The 22,420-nt window shown below is 33.8% G+C and overlaps 2 protein-coding genes across 3 annotated transcripts in view; one reads left to right on the top strand and one right to left on the bottom strand.

Annotated features, from left to right (window-relative positions):
- The window catches only part of LOC126811116 (ER lumen protein-retaining receptor 2), an 8,887-nt gene extending 5,953 nt beyond the window's left edge, over positions 1–2,934 (top strand). For both annotated transcript variants that reach the window (XM_050536588.2, XM_050536587.2), the window contains one exon: positions 1,453–2,934. In XM_050536588.2, coding sequence (XP_050392545.1) covers positions 1,453–1,487 — 35 coding nt within the window. In that variant the 3' untranslated portion in view covers positions 1,488–2,934. The remainder of the gene's footprint in view (positions 1–1,452) is intronic.
- On the bottom strand, positions 2,248–22,420 carry LOC126811111 (DNA polymerase subunit gamma-2, mitochondrial). Its single transcript, XM_050536579.2, has 11 exons — positions 22,292–22,420; positions 16,526–16,786; positions 15,827–15,937; positions 15,393–15,445; positions 13,813–13,936; positions 12,849–12,954; positions 10,307–10,483; positions 6,415–6,561; positions 4,722–4,894; positions 4,457–4,553; positions 2,248–3,205 (listed from the first exon to the last, which is right to left on the bottom strand). The coding sequence occupies exons 2-11, from the start codon at positions 16,678–16,680 to the stop codon at positions 3,146–3,148; spliced, it is 1,203 nt and encodes a 400-aa protein (XP_050392536.1). The 5' UTR covers positions 16,681–16,786; positions 22,292–22,420; the 3' UTR covers positions 2,248–3,145.

Here is a 22,420-nt window from a genome sequence, read left to right as displayed (position 1 = left end):
ATAAACTTAAAAGTATGAGATTGAGAAACAAAACTCCATGATTTAAATTACTCTTTTTGGAATGCAATTTTATTTTTTATGTAAATCAGATCATTTTTATACGCCCACAGGGAAATGTGGTTGTATATCGTCATCGCCTCTCCCCATCCGTACGTCATCCACAATCTCTTGTGAACACTACAGACTACATTTATCATCTGATTGTTTTGAAATGAAGAAGCCTATTGAATTTCAATAATTTCCATTTATTTCTTCTGGAGTTATGGCCCTTGTTTCATGTTGAACCTTGTGAAAGCTGTAACGACAAAAGTTATCATTTGATCTGTATGAACTTTATATGCATCAGTTAAATTCGTGAAACAAGTCTATTGAATTTCAGAAATTTCTGCTAATTACCTCTCAAGTTATGGCCCTTGTTTCACTTTGTTAAACCTTTTGAACATTCTAACATCAAAATTTAGCATCCAATCTATATGAAATTTGTATGCATCATTTAGATTAGTGAAATGAAGAAGCCTATTAAATTTCAGCAATTTCCGTTAATTTCTTCTAGAGTTATGGCCCTTGTTTTACAATGTTGAACCTTATGAATGATTGAATGACAAAAGTTATCCTCGGATCTGTACGAAATTTATATGCATCATTTAAATTAGTGAAACAAAGAATCCTATTAAATTTCGGCAATTTTCATCAATTACTTCTAAATTTATAGCCCTTGTTTTACTTTGTTGAACATTTGAATGACAAAAGTTATCACCCGATCTGTATGAAATTTTTATGCATTATTTTAAATAGTAACACGCAAAAGAGTGTCAAATTTCAACAATTTCTGTAAATTATTTCCAGAGTTAAGGCCCTTGTTTCAGATTGTAGCACCTTGTGGACCGTCAAAGGTTAAAAATTATAATCTGATCTATATGAAATTGTCTTGTAAAAGCCCCCAATTATTTACAAAAGAGTGCGACAACCCTTGTCGACCACTCGGACGATTTAGCTGCTGTGGGCGTATGTTTCGTTGCTTGGCAACCTATCTTATGGTTATGCCATAGGTGTAGGTGTGTGAAAATTTAGCTTTCCTATTTTTCCACCAGTCATCCCTTTCTTTAGAATTAGAATATTTGGTTTCCAGATAATCAATTTGGTAAATGATTTTGCATGGTGGATAGTTTTATGGGCTAACTTTTAACAAATTAATATAATTCATTGAGCAATTTTATGCACTTGCATGTTCTGTTACATTTGATTACAGTACAATTTAGAGCTTTTCTGTATGTCACATATATGATTGAGGACCTGTAGTTTGGTAGTCCATATATCCACACCAGTCACTAGACTAGAATTGTCAAAGCAGCTATTGATGATGATGTATTTGATAAAATTGTATAAATAATCTCTTCACTTGACAGTGTCATATAGACAAGTTGTTCATTTTATTTTATATTTTTCTTCCAGTGTTGAAGGGAAAGAAACTCAGTCTACCGGCCTAAAGGTGGGACTTCTTCATGTTTAAAGAGTAGGAAAATGAACATATGTAAAGTCTTTTGTTTATGAGGGATAACACTGATGAATGGAATGGATAACTGTGACTGTTTATGATCAACTGACCTATTGGTCAAAGTTTTGTGTCAAAATATTCAACATATTGTAAAAATGCAGTTTTGTATCTGAGCTGTGTCATCATCTCATGTTATTTCTAAGAGTGAAATAAATTTTTATTCATAGAAATGTTAACCATGTACATATCTTTAATTTTATTTTTTGGGGATAATGTGGAAAGAAATATTGATGGGATCAAAATGAGATTATTATAAAGCATAAAATAATAAAGTTAAATGTTTTGTTTCCCTTAAATTCGTCTCCAATATAAGTGGTCAAATATATACTTTTATTAAATGCCAGTGTATTGACTAGCTATGTTGATAGATCCAAGTGTTTACATAAGATATTTTAATTTCTAAATAGCTAGTCTTAAGCTTAAGTGCCTACTGTATACCAAAATTGTTTTTTAACAATGTATTTCTTGTTTTCAAGTCCCTCAATTTTGGATGTTACAGATTATTTTTGGGTATAACTGTTCCATTTTATTCATTTGATTGTTTTATGGATGAAAGTTGTATACATTAATTATTGCACTGAAAATTTGGGAAAATAAACCGTAGCTATAAAATTATGTTAAATGCTAATGTTAAATTTCTGTTATTTTTTTTATATGTTTAAATTAAAGTTATTTTAGATTTTAAACAAGGGTTGAGATACAAAAAATTCTGCTAGTATAGAAACTCAGTCTGGTTTTATGTTGATCAGGGATTTTCCATGTTGACGTGCTGCGAGCTTAAATACATGAGGCGATATTCGACAAGATCATTTGTCTATCAAAATATCAGGATGGCCGATGGGTATTGGTACAATCGATCCAGAGAGTTGACTAGTCTGTTATTAAAGTGATGTTTTTATGTGTGTAAATCTCTTTATTTAAAAGAAACCTAGGAAGATTAGTATCTAACAATATACAACATGGACTTTATAGGAATTCAACAAAATTGTATATGAATTTTTACTTTGGTGTACCTTTTACCATCTTTAAAATTGTATATTTTTTCCAAATGAATATCAGAAATACAGATCCCTTTATTTCATTTATGTATATAATTTATTTACAGCATTGAGGTGAACTGTATAAATCTATATTAACAATACAATAAAAATATATTTCAAGTATTAAAAATACATGAAAATATATTTCAAATCACCCTCATTTTACTATGAACACTATTTCATATCCATGAAAATTATTTAATTTGAATTGCATGCATGTCTTTGTTCTTTCTTGTCTTGCATGACAATTTGGGAAAACATGATTCGTGTAAATTCCCCAAATCATGTTTCTGTTTGTAAAATATATCTCTTGAAAACAATAAAATGCATACAAATATATTATCACTAAGAACTTTTATCTTTTATCAAATAACTGATGTTTTTAATTCATTTTTGCACAGCACAAATATCTGTCTAAAAGTGTCAGGAAGATTTCTGAGCAGCTGGTTCGCCTGTGCTCTGGTCAATTTTTGACTACTGGGACTCCATCACCCAAAGGGGTGAGGTTTTACTCTGTGATGATTTTCCAGGAAATAATGTAAACAGCACATCATATTGGTCTCAGGTATTTGACAAGTTTCTCAGTAATGTTGCTAACATGAAGCTGTTCCTGTAAAAAAAAAAGACAATGGAATAAGTAAAACTCTTTTCCTTTTTTCAATTAAGTGGCACCATTAACCTGAATACAATGAAATAGGGTTTAACATCATACTTTTCTTCTCCGAACTGGGCTAATAAAGATGGGCATACGCCATACAGTGTGCTAGGAGGGAAATTTTGCCCGAACAGCAGCACTACCAACTGTCAAGGGATCTTTTACGCGTATGCCGATGTGTACACAGGACCTCGGTTTTTCGTCCCATCCAAACGACCAGACAGCTGACCTTGTCCGGTCCTGCCACCCCCCAGCCAATATCAACCTTCCTCGTTTACAATGAAGAATGGAATTTTAGTAATTGGTCACATTAAATTACAACTTTTACAGAGTACAATTACTGAATTTAATATGAACATTTCAAAATGCAGGAGATTCTCTAACTCGTCTGTGTTTTATTTACTCTGCACTGATATTCAAAACAAATATTTAGGCCTTTCAGGACCATTTCATCCTATAAATCTTCATAACAATTCAAGAAAATGTTTGTCATCATAAGATGCAGATTAATGTTAATAAAATTCAACACATGGAAAAACATCAATGATTATAATAAAATTTTATTGAATTGGTTCTAAAATATATCATCTAGCAATCTTCAAGATTGTAGTACAAGATCCATCCCATTTTTATGTGAAAGCAATATTTTACTCAGTAAATGAGCATTTAAAAAATGTAATTCAGTCACAAAAGAAAATCGATCAATTCAGAACTTGCTCTCCAATTCTGCCATGATTTTGTAACTCGGGCAAAAATGCATCATCTCTGTGATCGCATGCCAGGATCTTTGTTGACTTTGATTTCAAATACCCTTCACAGGCATGTTCCCAAGATTCTTCGGATCCATGTCGAGTTGTAAAATCAAATCAAGCTTTGACAACAATAGAAGTATTTACACCTGCCATGACCCATGCACGACAATAGATGACCCTTTGGGTAACACTGCCAGCCAACAAGTTCTATGTCTACTGCAGTTTAGCTTCTGTGAAAGCTTACAGGTGACCCCCAAATCCACTCACTTGATATGATAGTCTTCTTATAAATGAAATGGGGTTAAACATCCTACTTTTCTGCACTAATGACTATCACTTAGAATTGAAATCAGATTAATTAACCAGGGCAATTAACATTATATAATTGAAACTCCTGGTTTGTAACTACGTACTTCCACATTTTTTAACATTAAAACAGTTAATGATTATTTACCCGAAGATTTGTATCACGATTTCTTAATCCAACAACACCTGTATCTAATGTTTGATCATTCATAATAACAGTATATGGAATTCCTAGCTCATCATATCTGAAAAAAAATACTTCAGAACAATTTTCCAACTGAATACAATACAAATATTTTGACAGAACAAGATTCTACAGTGTAATAAATACTATTATAGAGGTTAATGATACTTTTTGAAACCTAGTACAGAATACTTTAACTACTGGTATAGAGTGTGGACTAATATCTGACCTTTTGAACTGGCTGGTTTGGCCATTGGAATCTGATACATCTAAAACCATCATTCCATTTTGCCTGAGTTCTTGCAGAAAGTGATCTGCCAAATGTCTTATCTCTTTGGTTTTATTACCACTGGTTGCTAATGCCACTTTAAATGGTGCTAGGTGAGTATGTAACTGTAGTACCTAGCAATATAAACATTTAATATGTCTCACAATAAGAATACCTCTTTCTAAATAACGAAAAATGAAATGAAATGGGGTAATATTTTAACCAATTAACATCCTACTGTTTCTGCTCTGACTGGTCTAATCAAGTGTGCTAAATAGAAGACATCAGTTAAATTGTTTGTTAATTCTTGATGTACAAAGGTACGATAAATGGAAGTTGTTCTAATATTAGTAATCCTCTTAATAGTTTTTTTATATGCCCACATAGAAATGAGGTTGTATATTGCCGTCGTCCACAATTTCTTGTGAACACTCTACAGACTAAGTTTATCGTCTGTTTTCAAATTGATATATGTTGTTTGCAATAGTGAGATTTAGAATCCTATTTAATTTCATTAATTTCCATTAATTTCTTTCTTCTGGAGTTATGACCCTTGTTTCACTTTGTTGCACCTTGTGAACGCTTTCACGACAAAAGTTATCATCTAATCTGTATGAAATTTATATGCGTTATTTAAATTGGTAAAACGAAGAAGCCTATTAAATTTCAGCAATTTCCGTTATTTATGTCTAAGAGTTATGGTCGTTGATTCACTTTGTTGAACCTTGTGAAGGCTTGAACGACAAAAGTTTTCATCCGATCTGTATGAAATTTATATGCATCCTTTGAATTACTGAAACAAAGAAGCCGATTGAATTTCAGCAATTTCTGTAAATTCAGAGTTAAGGTCCTTATTTCAGTTTGTAGAACCTTGTAAACCCTCAAACCACAAAGTTATAATCTGATCTGCATGTAATTGTCGTGTAAATGCCCCCTTACAAAAGAATAAATAAGCAACAACACTTGTTGACCGATCGATCGGACGATTTATCTGCTGTGGGCGTATGTTTCATTGCCTGGCAACCTATCTTTTAAACTTGAAGCTATCCCCTTTTCAATTTGTTCAATATAAGTATGGAACAGTGTTGATCTAATGTGTTATTTCCATTAGTGATGAAGCAAGCTATATAAAAGATTAAAACATTATTGCTGATGTTTTATCTATAGGCATAAAATTTCCAGCAAAGGCAGGTTGCCATATCACAAACAAATCAACACATAAAATCCATATAAATGGACTGATTTTGATACTTAATCGAAAATGCAAATTATGTATTGTTACTTTAATTACATTACATTAAAATAGTACATACATGTACATGTGAACCAGGTGGTTTATGCCTTTAACCATTTCTTTTGCAATGTAAATTGCTTTGTACTTTAGAGTGAGGTCAGTTTGGCCTGTTCCAAATTTAGGATAATTGCTATAAAGTGACACAGAATTCAGTCCCAAAATGGACCGTATGTCCCAATAACAGACATGGTGATTGGTCAAGATTGTATAATATTAAGTTAGCTCATATAATTTTTGCCAGAATTTCTCCTATTCTGGAAAACCCATCAAATACCCCCTTGGTAACAGAACCAGATGCATACAATTTTCTGCAGTTGTATAATGATTACAACACATCAAAATGACATGTAAATGGCTTACATATCTAGGATCTTGTTTTTTGACCGATTTAGTGGAAAATATCTCTTTTTCTTTAAAACTATCAACCAAAATTGCCATCATACTTTTTTCTAAAGATGTCTGCAAATGAAGAACATGAGGCAAAACAGTCTTTCTCATCCATTTGCCCTGAAATGAAGAATAAATTACATTGATGAAAAGTGGAACAAATATATCATATTATCACATATGTAGTGTCTTTGGCAGATCTCACATAATGGCCTCAGACTGGGCCAACTGATTAAGACATAATTATAAAACAAGCCAACAGTGAGGCTGATGTCCCCCGCCAAAATCCCCAAATAAATAGATTACACATATTAATTAATCGCACATCTATTTTTTTCCAAAGTATCAAGCAGTCAAACTGATTATCAACTATACTCTAAGTTTCATCACTCTTTATCAGATAGAATCAAAGTTATCTTGTCCCAAAGCAGGAAATTGCTTATCTTTGCTTAGCTTTAGCTCGATATGTTAATCATTGAACTCAGTCAAGACGATCATCTATATCAAGTTTAAACATTCTACCTCAATTAGAAGAGGAGTTGTTATGTTCCAAAGTCGTGACCAATCAAAATGCGTATTGCTCATTAGCCTAAGCAGAAAATTCTCATCATCGAACTTAGTCAAGGTATTGATGTAATGAAACTATACACCAAGTGTCATCACTCTCACTTAATGAGAACTAAAGTTATCGTGTCCCAAAGCATCAACCAATCAAATTGCTTATCTCTGCTTACCCTAAGCAGAAAATGCTTATCTTCACACTCCATCAAGGCATTGACCTAATAAACACCTACACCAAGTTTGAACATTCTAGCTCAATTAGAAGGAGGGTTATTGTGTTCCAAAGTCTCGGCCAATCAAATTGCTTATTGCTCTGCTTACCCTGAGCAGAAAATGCTCATCATCGAACTTATACACCAAGTTCCATCACTCCCACTTAATTGGAACTAAAGTTATCGAGTCCCGAAGCATCAACCAATCAAATTGCTTAACTTTGCTTACCCTAAGCAGAAAATGCTTATCTTCACATTCCATCAAGGCATTGACCTAATAAACACCTACACCAAGTTTGAACATTCTAGCTCGATTAGAAGGAGGGTTATTGTGTTCCAAAGTCTCGGCCAATCAAATTGCTTATCGCTCTGCTTACCCTAAGCAGAAAATGCTCATTATCGAACTTAGTCAAGGTATTGATGTAATGAAACTATACACCAAGTTTCATCTCTCTCACTTAATTAGAACTAAAGTTATCGTGTCCCAAAGCATCAACCAATCAAATTGCTTATCTCTGCTTACCCTAAGCCGAAAATGCTCATCTTCGAACTCCATCAAGGCATTGACCTAGTAAACACCTACACTAAGTTTGAACATTCTAGCTCAATTAGAAGGAGAGTTTTGTGTCCCAAAAAGTGTGACGGACAGACAGACGGACAGACAGACAGACGGACGAACCCATTTTAATAGTCCCCTGCTTTCTTCGAAAGGCGGGGGACAAAAAACAATAAGATATGTGCAAAACTTGTTATTACTGGTATTGCAGCTGCATCCATAGGGATGCCTGTCCAACCTCATGGGTTTTCTTCGGGTCCTCCGATTTCCTGCCACTGCTAAAGACCCCTATGCGCAAACAAATTACTGAAATGACCTAGTTTGTGTCGAGTGGAGTTTCCCCATGAAATTTCTTTATACAACAGTGAATTGATATAAATTAAATTTCATAGTAATATTTATAAACTAATATATTACTGTAGATATGTAAACACCTGGTCAATACATTTATATACACTGTACATGTTTAGAATGCTTAAACAAAAATAATAATTGAGTTTTATGTATGAAGAATAGGGATCAATAAAACTGAATTTACAATTATGAAACAGCTGTGTATATTATAATGAATATGTAGATAATAAGATATGGTTTTGCTTTTAGTTTGATTGTATAAAACACATCTGTTGTTATTCAGCAATGTTATAAAGGCAAATGATATATAGATGTGTATTCTAGAATAGTTTGGCTTAAAGGAGCTACAGCTGTATCTTGTATCTCAATATTAACTCTATATTTGTACATCTACAAAAAAGAGATCTATATTTCGTTTCGCTTTTTTATACTTTTGATGGCCTTTACAGTGGGAGATCACATCAGGTGTTATAGAAGTGTCTTTTGACCCTATGACCCTATGAAGTCAGCCATTCAATAAAAAAAATCAGTGTCAGTGTTTCAACTGGACATGCGTAAATATAACTTTAATTGATTTGTTTTCTTTTACACAGTAACACATGCCAAACGATAAGAACTCAACTTAACAGACCATTTGATTGGCTAATCCCTCCCTGTAACCAGAATGCGGGTCACTTAACAACTCTTCCCAATCCTAGTGTAATGAAGACAACTATAGCAAAATTTTGAACTAGAAAAAAACAAAATAGGATTTGTGTTTTAATCAGACTGTCAGCACATGACACATATAATTAAATCGTCAATTTTAAACAACAGATCTCATAAGATGATTCCGTCCCCAATCTCCCCCCACCCCACTTCTGCCATTTCAGTTTTAAATAAATAGGTATTGATGTAAAGAAACTATTCTCTGAGTTACTGTTTCGCCCCTCTCACCCAATTAGAATCAAAGTTGCTGTGTTCCAAAGAATGAACCAATTAAATTGTTTATCTCTGCTGGAGAATGTTCATCATCACACTCCATTCAGGCATACACCTAAAACACACTAATGTACATCCTACCTCAATTAGAAAGAGATGCTCCGTCAATCAAATTGAAGTCTCTACTTAGCTTAAGCTCATCATCAAACTAGTCAAGGTACTGCTGAAAGGAAACTATACACTAAGTTTCACTACCCTCACTCAATGAGAATCAAAGTTATGATGCTCGATCAATCAAGTTGCATATATCACTCTGCTCGAACAAGTTTCATATATCACTCTGCTCGATCAATCAAGTTGCATATCACTCTGCTTAACCAGCACAAAAGGGCTCATTATCGAACTCAGTCAAGGTATTGATGTACATGTATTGAAACTATACACCAAGTTTCATTACTCTCTTTTAATTAAAATCAAAGTTACAGATTTATGTCCCCATCGGCCAATGTAATTGCTTAATTCTGCTTAGCCTAAGCTGAAAATGTTCATCATCTAATTCTGTCAAGACATTCAATCATAAACAAACATCTAATCAATTTGAACATTTTAGCTCAAGTTGAAGCACAGTGTGACAGACAAATAGTGTGAAAGACAGACGATAACATTTCAATAAAATGAAGAGATTAATTACTAGGTTTTTCTTGAAAAGTGCAATAAATCTCTATTAAAATTTAAATTTTATAGGGTCTATGTGACTAGCTGATTAAGCCAAGCAAGTTTTAAAATGGATAACTTACAAAAAATGTAAATTGAGAAAAAATTTGATAGTCGATATGGATATTTCTAGACTTGAAAGGAGGTTCACTGATATTTTAAGTAGCCAAAGAAAATGAAATGAAATGGGGTTTAGCATCCTACTGTTCTGCTCCGATCTGGGCTTATGAAGACAGGCATACGCCATACAGTGTGCTATGAGGGAAATTTTGCCCCGACAGCAGCACTATGGCCTACTCTTATATCGAATTCCAACTGTCAAGTTATCTTTTACGTGCGTGACAATGTGTACACGGAACCTCGGTTTTTCATCCAATCTGAACGACTAGACAGCTGTCCTTGTCAGGCCCTCCATCCTGCATCACAAACAAGGGGAAAATCGTGATGAACTTTCTAGGCCAATGCAGGGAACGAACACCCTACCTCCAGGCTAGCGAGCCAGTGCCCCACCCACCCCTAAGTCACCAAAGAAAAAAAAATTAATTACCTTACAACTAATACCTGTTTTCGTTTCTAAGTTTTGTAAATGTTGATCTTGTATATTGCATACAGTTTCAATAGTTTCTAATCCCCATGGGCATTTATACTGTATTTTTGTCATGGTTATATCACTACTTTCTGATTTTACTTCAACTGTAGAGAGCTCTCCTGGGTTACTTAAAAACTAGAATATTAAATAAATAGAAATGACTACATTTGGGCAGATGTACACTATACAGTTTTCTGTTGAGAGTCATCTTTAATAGTCACTAATTGGGGTTTTAAAGTGTCAAAATTACTAGCCAAGATGGCCCTCAACAAAACAAAAATGCGGTTTACAGCTGGCTTGAGATAATGAAAATTTCAGGCTTGACATGAGAAAGTAATCCACCGTGCTTACCCTAGAATTAGATGAGAAGATCGTCACTAGCCAAAAGTAAAGGATTAATTCCGTGTATGAGTGAAAATTAACTAAATAAATTATTTGTTCAACTAATCCTAACTATTACAACAGATCTTAAATAACATATGAAATTTGATTACTCAACATCAACTCTTCTTAACAGTTATGTTGGCATAATAGTTTACAAGATGATGTCAAAATTATATTTCCTAAATTAGGAAGAATTAATAATAGTACATAATACAGTTGTAACCTCCCTTTTACCACTATCTGAAGTAATTTCAAATGTGGAAAGGAAAGTGAGAACTGAACATGCCTGCTCTGAACTTATTTGCTTGGAAATGCAGTGTGTTATGAAGGAAATTTTGTCTGGACATGTCTGGGCAGGAGCTTACGGCATACTCATATTTGAAATTCCAACTGTTAAGGGTTCCTTTACAACACACCAAGTGACTAGACAAGTTCCATCCTGTAACAACGACGAGGGGAGACCACTCCGGAAATCCAAGGAACTTTCTCGGCTACCGCTGTGATTTGGGACTTCCAGGTTAGCGAACCAGTGCCTTACTAACTGAGCTACCGCTTGGAGTATCAGGGTTAATCAACATCAAGATTAAAGATGCATTATGTAAGAGCTAAATCTGTCTATTGCAGGTTTTTATTTTGGCTTCAAATGTTATATAAATCATTATTTAGACATTTATTCACATGACAAGCCTATAATCAATTCTCTAGACTAGGAGAGAGAGAGAGACAGAGATGGGGTTTAACGTCCACTCGACACAAACCAGGTCATTTCGGGACTAACATATGGTTTAATTTTTATTTCAATAATTCGCTTGCACGTAGGGGTCTTTAGCAGTGGGAGGAAACCGGAGTACCCGGAGAAAACCCACGAGGTTGGACAGGCGACCCTACTCCTTGTCACATACATCCGGGGAATCGAAACCCTGCCAGTTGACTCAATGACAGACCGTATGATACAGCGCACGCGTGCTAACCATTCAGCCATCCAATCCCCCCTCTAGACTAGGGGTGTCAAACATGCCACCAAGGGTTTAAATGTGGCCCGCGGAACAAATTTCAATAAACTGACATGTTGATAATTCTTAGAATCTAGCAGTGGAAATCATTTATTATTGTTTTCCGGTTTCAGTAAAACTCTGACTTCTGTACTGTATGTGACAGATATCTAAGTTGCATGTAATACAAGAGAACTTTGAGTTCAATATAATATCTTGGCAATTTGGAAACCAGTCTAAACAAATATAATATTTATCGAATTTAGTCAAATAAATCAATAAAATTTTCTTTATCTTGATATTTTTTTGTATCTCTGGCCCACTTTGATATAAAACTTTAGTTCAGGTGGCACCTGAATCAACATGAGTTTGACACCCCTGTTCTAGACCATCGGATAGTGGAGATTTAAATGCATGAGATACAGTCGCCATTTAATGATTCAATTAAAAAATGAAAGAGTGAGGCTGAGTCTTGATTAAAGCGATAATTTCATTTTTTTAAGTCATATTTTTAAAATATGTTAAAATAAAAGCTTAAAATACATGGCATCTATACACACAGTTGAGAAATTGGCAAATATATCTTTTTCTTTTTAAAATCCAACGCTGCTTTTTACAGTGTTATTATCACGTGTGCAGGTTTGAAAGTCTCGCTCAACAAGGCAACATTATCCTTATTTGTTTAACCACGGACCTTGACAATCAAGACAACTCCAGTGAAAAGAAATTATACAATTTACAAATACTGTCAGTGAGTAAAATTATCTCAAATGTTTATATGAATGTTTTTTTTAAGTGCTAGAATTGTAAAGTAGTTACTTGACAACCTATTATATATGTAATATAGACATAGAAATAATTATGTTTTGACTTTCGTAGAAAATATGCAATTAATGCTTTAACATGTAACACTGCTACAATAATAAACATGTGGATGAAATTTTCAATATTAATTTTGAATGAATTATTTTGGAACTATTATAGCAAGAACGACCAGCTCTTTATCAAAATCTTACATAATGAATGAGACTTTAATTGACCCATTAACATTAAACAAATAGGTATTCTTAAATCTTATAACCAATACACAACTAGAAAAATAAAACATGGAATAATACTTTTACCTTTTTCCACCATCGTAGTCTATTAACAATCCACTGATCCAGTGTTTGAAACATGTTACTTGGTGCTGTATAATGTTGTACAGCCATAATTGTCTCTTCTATAATCCTACATAAAAAAATATCCCTTTAATTTTTTTAATCGCTACTTATTGACCTTTTCTGCACAACAACAACAACAACACTTTCCCAGCACTTCCTGAGGTTCAGTTATAAACATGTACTTCATACCGTTATGTATATATTATCCACCATTTATGTCTTTTTCATCTCACTCTGTTTCTACTTTACTAATCAATAAATACGTTTTTTCTACTCACTAAATATTAAATATAATGTTGTCTGTACTCACTAAACATTAAATATAATGTTGTTTCTACTCACTGAATATATAATGTTCTTTGTAACTCACTAATCATTAATTATACATGTAATGTTCTTTCTACTCGCTAATCATTAAATACATGTATAATGTTGTCTCAGCTACTCACTAAATATAATGTTCTTTCTACTCACTAAATATTAAATATAATGTTGTTTGTAACTCACTAAATATTAAATATAATGTTGTTTGTAACTCACTAATCATTAAATATAATGTTCTTTGTACTCATCAAATATAATGTTTTTTATGCTCACTAATCATTAAATATAATGTTCTTTCTACTCACTAGTCATTAAATAAAACCATCTATGTAACTACTGTAATTAATTGATAAAAGTGCTATCTTTACAGAAAACTCTTACAAGAGATTTCTGTTTGATTTGTTGGCAAACTAATACTTTTATTTCAGAGTACCAGTGACCAAAGAGCTGGGGTAGATGGTTCTATATATACAGTCTAGACATGATGGAACAATGTGTTCTTTACATAGCCAAGACCCAATCATATCAAACACAGCACTGGAAAGAAATCAGGATTAATCAAAACTAGAATCATATATTCAGTGACAATAAAAGTAATTACCGGTTCCACAGAGCATCAGAATTTTCATCGGGATCCTCATTATATATTTTTCCAATTTGAACTAGGGTAAATGGTAGACGGCCATTCACTAAATTTAAAGAGGGTATGTAATGTTCTAACATATCTGTAAAACAGCATATTACAATAAAATAGTACATACAACTGAAATAACAAGCCAACAGAAATGCCAATGTTCCCCACCTCAATCCCAAAATAAATAGATAGCACTCAGTCTCGACCCATCAAATTGCTTATCTTGACTTAGTCTAAGCAGAAAATTTTCATCATCGAACAGTCATATTATTTATGTAATGAAACTACCATTCTCAATCAATTAGAATTTCAGTTTTTGTGTTCCAAAGACTCAATCATTAATTTTTCTCACTCAACTAGAATCAAAGTTATCCTCTTCCAAAGCATTGAAAAATCACATTGCTTATCTCTGCTGATCTTGTCTTCGATATCACCTCGGTGGAAGCGGACGTAAAATACAACTCTTAAACTCACACACTCTCTGCTGATACTAAGAAAATTTTCATCATCAAATCAGTCAAGCAAGACATTCACCTAATAAACATTCTACCTCAATTAGAGGGTCAGCCCATTTTAATAATTTGCTGCTTTCTCAAAAGGAAGAGGACACAAATATTATTTTGATACCCAACTCATTTTTTATACGTCCACATTGAAATGTGGTCATATATTGTCGTCGCCCCCGTCCGTCCGTCCGTCGTCCACAATTGAAGAATCATATTGATTTTCAACGATTTCCAATAATTACTGCCAGAGTTATGGAACTTGATCACTTTGAAAAATCTTGTGACGCTCTAGAGGCTAAAGTTATCATCCGATTGACTTCAGATTGATACACAGAGTTTAAAGTCATGAGACAAACAAGTATATTGATTTCCAAAGAATTTTGATATAAAATATGTGACAACTCTTGTTGACTGACCGGACGATTTAGCTGCTGTGGGCGTATGAACATTTTTGTCAATTTGTTTTGATGGTAACGCAAAAAATGTTAAATCCTGAGAAGTTTTTAATTAGCAAAATGAACAACTACTATTATAGGCTGATATAGGTAAAAAGTTTCATAAAGATAACTTAAATGACTCATGAGATATGCTTAGAAAAAAAAATTCTATAAATTAAATAAGTCAATTGTTTTCATGAAAACACAATTTTTTTAAATCTTAGAAATGTCTAATTAGTAAAGGCATACCTACTACAACATGTTGACATGTGTATAGGGCCTACAAAGTTTCATAAAGATATCTTGAACGGTTGATGAGATGTGCTCTGGAAATGAAATTGCAATAGAGGGAGGATAGAGCCCATATCAATATCACTCGCCAACTTTTTGGGGCGCAGGATCAACTGTGTTATTTTAAAATCTGATATTGAAGCATATTTAGGGATTTCTCTAGGGAAATCAAATACTTTCTACAGTGCTGAATAAGTAAATTGGTTTGATTATTTATAGCTCAAATGCAATTTATAGGTCGGTTGTCTTTATGAATGGTTGTTTTTGGTTTAAATATAGGAAAATGAGAAAAATGAATCTATGTATTACAAACCTTCTGTAAAATTTCTTCTCATAAACCAATGCCTCATTTCTTCATTATTTACACTACAAGATAAGTTAAAACCAAAGGAAATGTCAGCATCATCAGTTTGAAAAAAATATTAATTGGTCATCACCAGTTCTGCTAATCTATTTAACATTGGCAATCAAAGTACTGACTGTAATCTACACTTCATTTCAGACTTGATTATAGTGGTAGATTGCATTCACCTTGTACAAGAAAGCAGGGCAAACTATTGTTCTTGAAAGCAATCGGACTGCTGTATGAGTAGATAGATAGGCTACACCATCACTTAGCAGAGTATGTTAGTTAACTGTGTAAAAGATTATTAAACAATTCAAACAGATTCTACATCCTAAGAGACAAAAACAATCTTGTATGTTGGATTATCCTCATAACCAAGCATTAAATTACCACATATTTACCAAGATAGTTTAAACTTTCTTTTATCTATACTTGATTCTTCTGTAACGTCACTAATAATATTGTTTTCCACTGGAAATACATTACTATCACTACTAATGACATTATCATACCTATAAAAAAAAATATTTAGTGGAAGAGTTGGACTTTTGGCCAATGATCATCTATCTTTGAATGAAGTAGTTGATATATTCTTCAACAAAGTTGACATTCGATCAAAGAGACTGACATTTGGTCATTGAGTTGATCTTTGTTCCATAAAGTACACATTTGATTCAAATAGTAGCCTAAAACTCTGGAGGACAGCTGTCTAGTTGTTCGGATGGGACGAAAAAAACGAGGTCCCGTATACACATTGGCGTGCACGTAAAAGATCCCTTGACAGTTAGAGTTCGATATAAGAGTAGGCCGTAGTACCCCTGTCCGGGCATATAGTATGACGTATGCCCGTATTCATTAGCCCAGTTCGGAGCAGAACAGTATGACGTTAAATCCGCCGCCATTTCATTTCATTTCAGTCCAATATGCTTACTTTTGACAGAAATAGTACAACTGTGGTTAACTATGCTGACCTTTGATCGAATGTTACTGTCTCTATCCTAATGTCATTGAAAACAAATTTTGTATTATTGCGTCAACGGGGTCCCATATGGCTATAGGTAAATTTTCAAATCTAATAACTTATGACAGTTAATAATTACCATTCTGTTTTAATATTTCTTCTTAACAGTGCCCCTGGGGTACCATAATTCATTTTGGAAATATTCTGCTGACCATGAAGACAAGACTTTTCCAACCAAAATCCATGTGCTACCAAAATTTGTTTCATTGCTTGAAGCAAATTTGTTGAAGCCATTGTTCATAAATATTTGTAGTCTTCCTTCTAATAGTGCAAGCTCTATATAATAACTGTCATCCTGGGCCAGCCCAAGGATTCTTTCCTCTCATGGGATAAACACATACTGAAAGAAAAAATTGTGACTGCAAGTATTATGAGAAAAGTCCTCAGCATTGAAAATCTGGGAAGGGGGTAAATGCCTATACTATGAGAGAGGTGGGAAAGTATTTGGGAGCTCAGATCAAACCAAAGGCTGGAAATTGATGCAGCAGAAGTGAGATTTAGACTCTCCACTCCAACATTCTGTGGGTCTGGATGTCAGAATGAAGAACAGATTGCTATAAAGCTGTAAGTGACAATGACAGTAGAACATAACCAAATCAGAGGGAGGGAACACTTGAGTAACTTATTAAAAGCCACAGCACCAGAAAATTTATGATAAAAGAAAGGAAAGACCTTGACATCAATTTTGGAGCAATTAACAAAGATTATATTCTAAGAGCAATCCTCATAATTAAAGAAGGGAAAGCAACTAAGACCGTGATATTTTCTGACGACATCAGCCAAATGATTTAGGTAAATCAAAATGTTTACAAATATTTAATTGGATATTATAGTCACTAAAAATCTCTTTTCATAGGCTAGCTGTCATACAGTGTACAAAATAATGTGCATAACCACAATGTCCTGTTAATTCTATTTTAGATATTATGACCCGTTTTGATTTTGAAATGTAATTATGCACACTTATACAATATCTGCATGCTGATTTTCCACTTGATATTTTATTATATTAACAAAAATATTTCTTTCAAAAATATATTTTTGTCCCCCGCCTTTCGAAGGTACTTCAAAACCCTGACTGAGTTTGATCGTGAACATTTTCTGATTGGAATATGTATAGATAATCAGTTTGATTGCTCAATACTTTTGAAAAAGACAAATGTGCAATTGATCAATATGTGTCATCTATTTATATAGGGAGGGACTTCGATGGGGGGCCTCAGCCTCACTGTTGGCTTGTCATATTTAAGGTAGGTATCTAATTTTCACTGCATTTTCTCTTAATTCTCCTGCAAGTGTAATCAATATTTATTATTTTTGAAGAGTAGCAGTAGGACAGGGTAGAACGAAACATACATAGATCATGAAAAACAAACCAAATACAGGAAACGTAAGAAAATATACAAAAGATAAACACCCAAACATATTGATCACATTGTTACACAAGTTACATGTCATGTCAATAGAGATTAAGCCACCAAGATATCCAGAGTCTGTCTATAGAAGGAGTATATTGATGAAGAGTTTTTAATTGTGCTAGATACATGTATGTATATAAGATTTTATTGTATCAAAACATAAAAATGTACTAAACATATAGATATGAAAACAGAAAAGATAAGGTAAACTTGGATGTTGACCAAATTTAATAGGGATATATAGGATCCTTCAAGAAATATAAAAGCTGTTCTTGACACATAATAAATATATCTCTGGAACTGATAGGTCTAGATTGCTGAAAATGAACAGGGTTCATCCTTTCTCACATTTGACCTCAACGCATCAAACCAAATTTGAAAAAGTGTTTTTGGAAAAAGGGGGATAGCTCAGAAACAAAAGGTAAATAGGATTCATCCTCTTATGGCCCCAATGCTTCACAACAAATTTTTAAAAAATTCTGTTAAAAACTGTAAACAGGCCAATTTTGGATTGATGGACAGACGGACAGACATGGGTGATGACATAATACATAGCACAATGAAATGTGGGTGTATAAAAATAGTAGATAACACCGGAAAGTTGATACTGTTTACTTATAAATAAATAAATTTTACAAATGAAAATAAATATATGAGTTAAGTCACTTTATATACAGTACATAATGAATGTTTATCACTCAGTCAGTTAAAATTGTTAGTAACTAGGCAGTAGTCAAGAGCTAGAAGGTGAGAAAATCATGAGTCCTTGACTATTGAATGATATACATCCTATCGGTAATGTTTGTGTATTCAATAGTGATGGGCATTAGAATGGTTTTACACAAGAAATTGCACCAATCCTCAACATGTCAATTCCTCCAGCTTCTAGAAGTATTAAGTATTGAGGAGCAATAATGTAATACATCTGAATGCAAGAGGATCAATACAACTTAAAGACCATGGGTAGGATTGGTTGGGAAAAATTGACTAAAAAGAGGAACATACGTGTGCATATATACAATGGACTATTTTTCTCTCACTGTTTTAATGAAGAATGAATTGAATACATCATACTACATCATCATCGGAAATTCACATAATGATCGCCATCATTTACAGTTAGTTAATTGCCATCTGTTTATTAATGACTACTGTATAATTTCTAGCGGATTTCTATACCAAACAATGTAATGTTCACTCGTATGATTTATCAAAGTGACAAATATGTTCATAAGTCGACGATATAGTTTAAACATACATTATGCAAGAGCTAAATCTGATTATTGCAAGCCTTTATTTAGGCTTCAGATGTCATAGAAATTATAAATTAGATCTTTATTTACGCAAGAAGCACAAAATCAACTCTGTAGACCCACGGATGGCTTGGATTCAGCTTGGATTTAAACAGGATTTCAATGACTGATTTACTGATTTAATTTTAAATGGCGTCGTGAGCGGAGATTAACCGTTACGTTGACGTCATATTCCCGGATCGAGGCTAAATGATAGAGTGTACGAAGCGAGGCCGCTGTTGAGCGATGCCGTAACAAATGATATCTAAACTATTTAAAGTGCAATAAACTAAACACAGATAATGACAAATTATACAATTCCTGGAGATCGTGTGATGACTAATACAGACGGACAGGTCTTCTGTCTTAATAATATCAATAAAGATATATTTATTTCCCCAATAGGCACAACGCCACTGGTCTGGTGTATACCTATAGATTTATCATAATTGTATTATAATATTATGTCCTATATTCAATTGATTTAATGCATGCCCAAAATACAAGTAAGAATGAAGATTTACACTCTCACTCATTGTCCAATTGTTATAAAAATCCAAAAAGGTAAAACTCAAAATCGGATATGATGACAGCAGACAAAAGACAGCAGAGATTATGTAGGTGGAGTTAACGCCTGTCAATCAAATGATCGGCCATACTAAGAATTGGTGAAGATGGAATTCAATCCCATTTCTAGTCAAAAATTACACTGGTGAGAACTATGTTCAGAATAAAGTAATTTGACTGATATTTTCAATATATTCTTCTTTCATCATCTATTTTTGAACTGTTATAGCAAGAATGGCTAACTCCTTATAAAAATCTCCCATAATGTATCTTTAACAGAATAAGAGACAAATACAGAATTCCATAAATATGCTGATCTCTTGAATCTGATACTATTGTACACAACTCATAAGAAGTTAGCTCTTAAGAACAATGTGTTTATTATTAATATTAGCTATCTGCATGCTGTGTATGGTGTATAAAAAGGTTCAGCGCTCTAGAAAATGATTATTATTTGCCTACATGGATTTGTTGCAATTAATGATACATTCTTATGAAAGTATTTATCGGTTAGTTATTCTCAAAAAATGTATGACAATTTCGATACATGAAAGTAGAGAAACCTAATCTTTTAAGAAAACTACTGGATTCCTTGAAAAAACAAACATGGGGCAAGCACAAAACAAAAATGTTAGGGTATCCCTAAATGTCAGCCTGTCTTCTCCTGTTGTTGTTGTTCTTAGCGTTTAACGTCCGCTTCCACCGAAGGTGATATCGCAGACAAGTTCATTTTAATGATCTTAGCGCATGCGCAGGGGTCTTTGCTGTGGGAGGAAACCGGAGTACCCGGAGTAAACCCACGAGGTTGAGAAGGCGCCCCTATCTCCAAGCCACATACGCTCACACCTGGGATCGAAACCACAGTCGCAAGCCAGAGGTGACCGGCCAACTAGAGGTCGAAGCGTGACACTCTAGACCACTAGGCCATCCCAACCCCCCTGTGGCATAAGGAGTGGTTATGTGTTTATCTTATGGCTAACGGTTATGAGACCATTCAGAGAATTAAACATCCATATACGGCAGAAAAAAAAGTTGGCAGATAACCCACAAATTTACTGAAGAGCTTCAATATTAATGGTAAATAAACAGCGACTTGCGATGAATACAAGCTGATAATGGATTCCCAACCCAATCAAGTCACATGACAAACAAAACTGACAAAAAAAATATCTCTCACGGTATCTCACTGACTTGCATTGAGCACAAACTGTTGCTAGAGGTAAATTTGGGTGTTATAATTGATGACTTCGCCAGTCTCAAGAAACAGAAGCAAAATTTCTGAATTATAATTCAGAAATTTAGCGATTCATCAATTATATTATTTAGGTTTATCACTGACTGATCTTACATTCTTCTACAAGCACCGGTTCGTGTTCGGTGCAAGTCCTTGATAAATCTTTCAGTTTGCAAAATAAGCTGTAATACAAATTATGTTGGCCTATTTTGTGTAACAAGTGCATTGTATCAATATGAGGTGTATCTTTTATGACATATGTTTGTCCCAAAATGACCTAGTTTGTGTCAAATGGATGTTAAACCCCATTTCTCTCTCTCTCTCTCTCTCCTTCGTCGCAGAATATCTTGATTTGACACATTTTGAAAATTCGACCGCCAGAAATGCTACTGACTCACTGATGTCATTTATTAATTCGTTTTGCAAACTCGTGCAATGATAATAGGAAAGTGACATAATTTTGAATCAATTCTCTGAGTATATTTCTGAAGAAACAAATTCTGGACTTTATTTGGAATTTCCAATGGAAATATGATCTGCAGCAACTTCATTCAGATTACTAATCTAGATAGACACTAACTGCTTAGAACTAAGTATATGACATCCAACCCGGGATTATACTCCACAGATCACCATTTCAGGGCCTACCGTCCTCATATGATCCGTCACTGGGTAATTTGAGAGGGATTTGAAGCAAACTGTTTAGGGATAAATTAATCTGAATATATATTTATTTTAGTCAAAATATATCCTCAGATCACACAGTTTGTATGTGGGACGGCATCTTTGAAAGGTTCATGAATCATACACAAATATATAATTATTAACTATAAATATGTCGAATGGGGAGGGGTTCACTAGACCGCGGGTGCACTAGTCCGCCGCTATAAGAAATGCTATAAATTAAATATGGGTATCAATAAACCTATAACCCTAACCCTATCATATGTAGATATCAGTGGAGTGAGTGGACTAATGAACCCTAACCCAACCCTATAGAATAATAGATATCGGTGGATTAATATGAACCCGCGGACTAGTGGGCATTCCCTGTCGAATGGTTATCAATTTGTATGCTGCCAGAAGTGGGCCATGTGATATAGTAGTTAGTACCCATGTGACATACATTTTACAATATAAAATCTTATCTTACTCTTAGTCTTACCACTCCATTTGCTTAATATTATATAAATAATTTTAATCTTATCGTATTTATAAGTTATAGGCTACTACTACTAGCTTACATGACATGTAACTTTAAAAGTTACAATAAAAAGTTATTAACCACATGGATAAACCAAAACTGATAAAACTTAATCATTCAGTTCATTTACCATTGAGCACAGTTCGAATTTCCCCAATCCGAAAACAAACAACCACACGTGTTTGACGTTTGGCCGGGAATTCCAAGTCAATGGGAATAAATTATAACTTGATTATCCAGACAAAGATCTAGAGCCTCT

Source organism: Patella vulgata, chromosome 2 (genome assembly GCF_932274485.2).
Source record: "Patella vulgata chromosome 2, xgPatVulg1.2, whole genome shotgun sequence".
NCBI lineage: Eukaryota > Metazoa > Mollusca > Gastropoda > Patellidae > Patella > Patella vulgata.
This window is presented reverse-complemented; position numbering and strand designations above follow the sequence as displayed.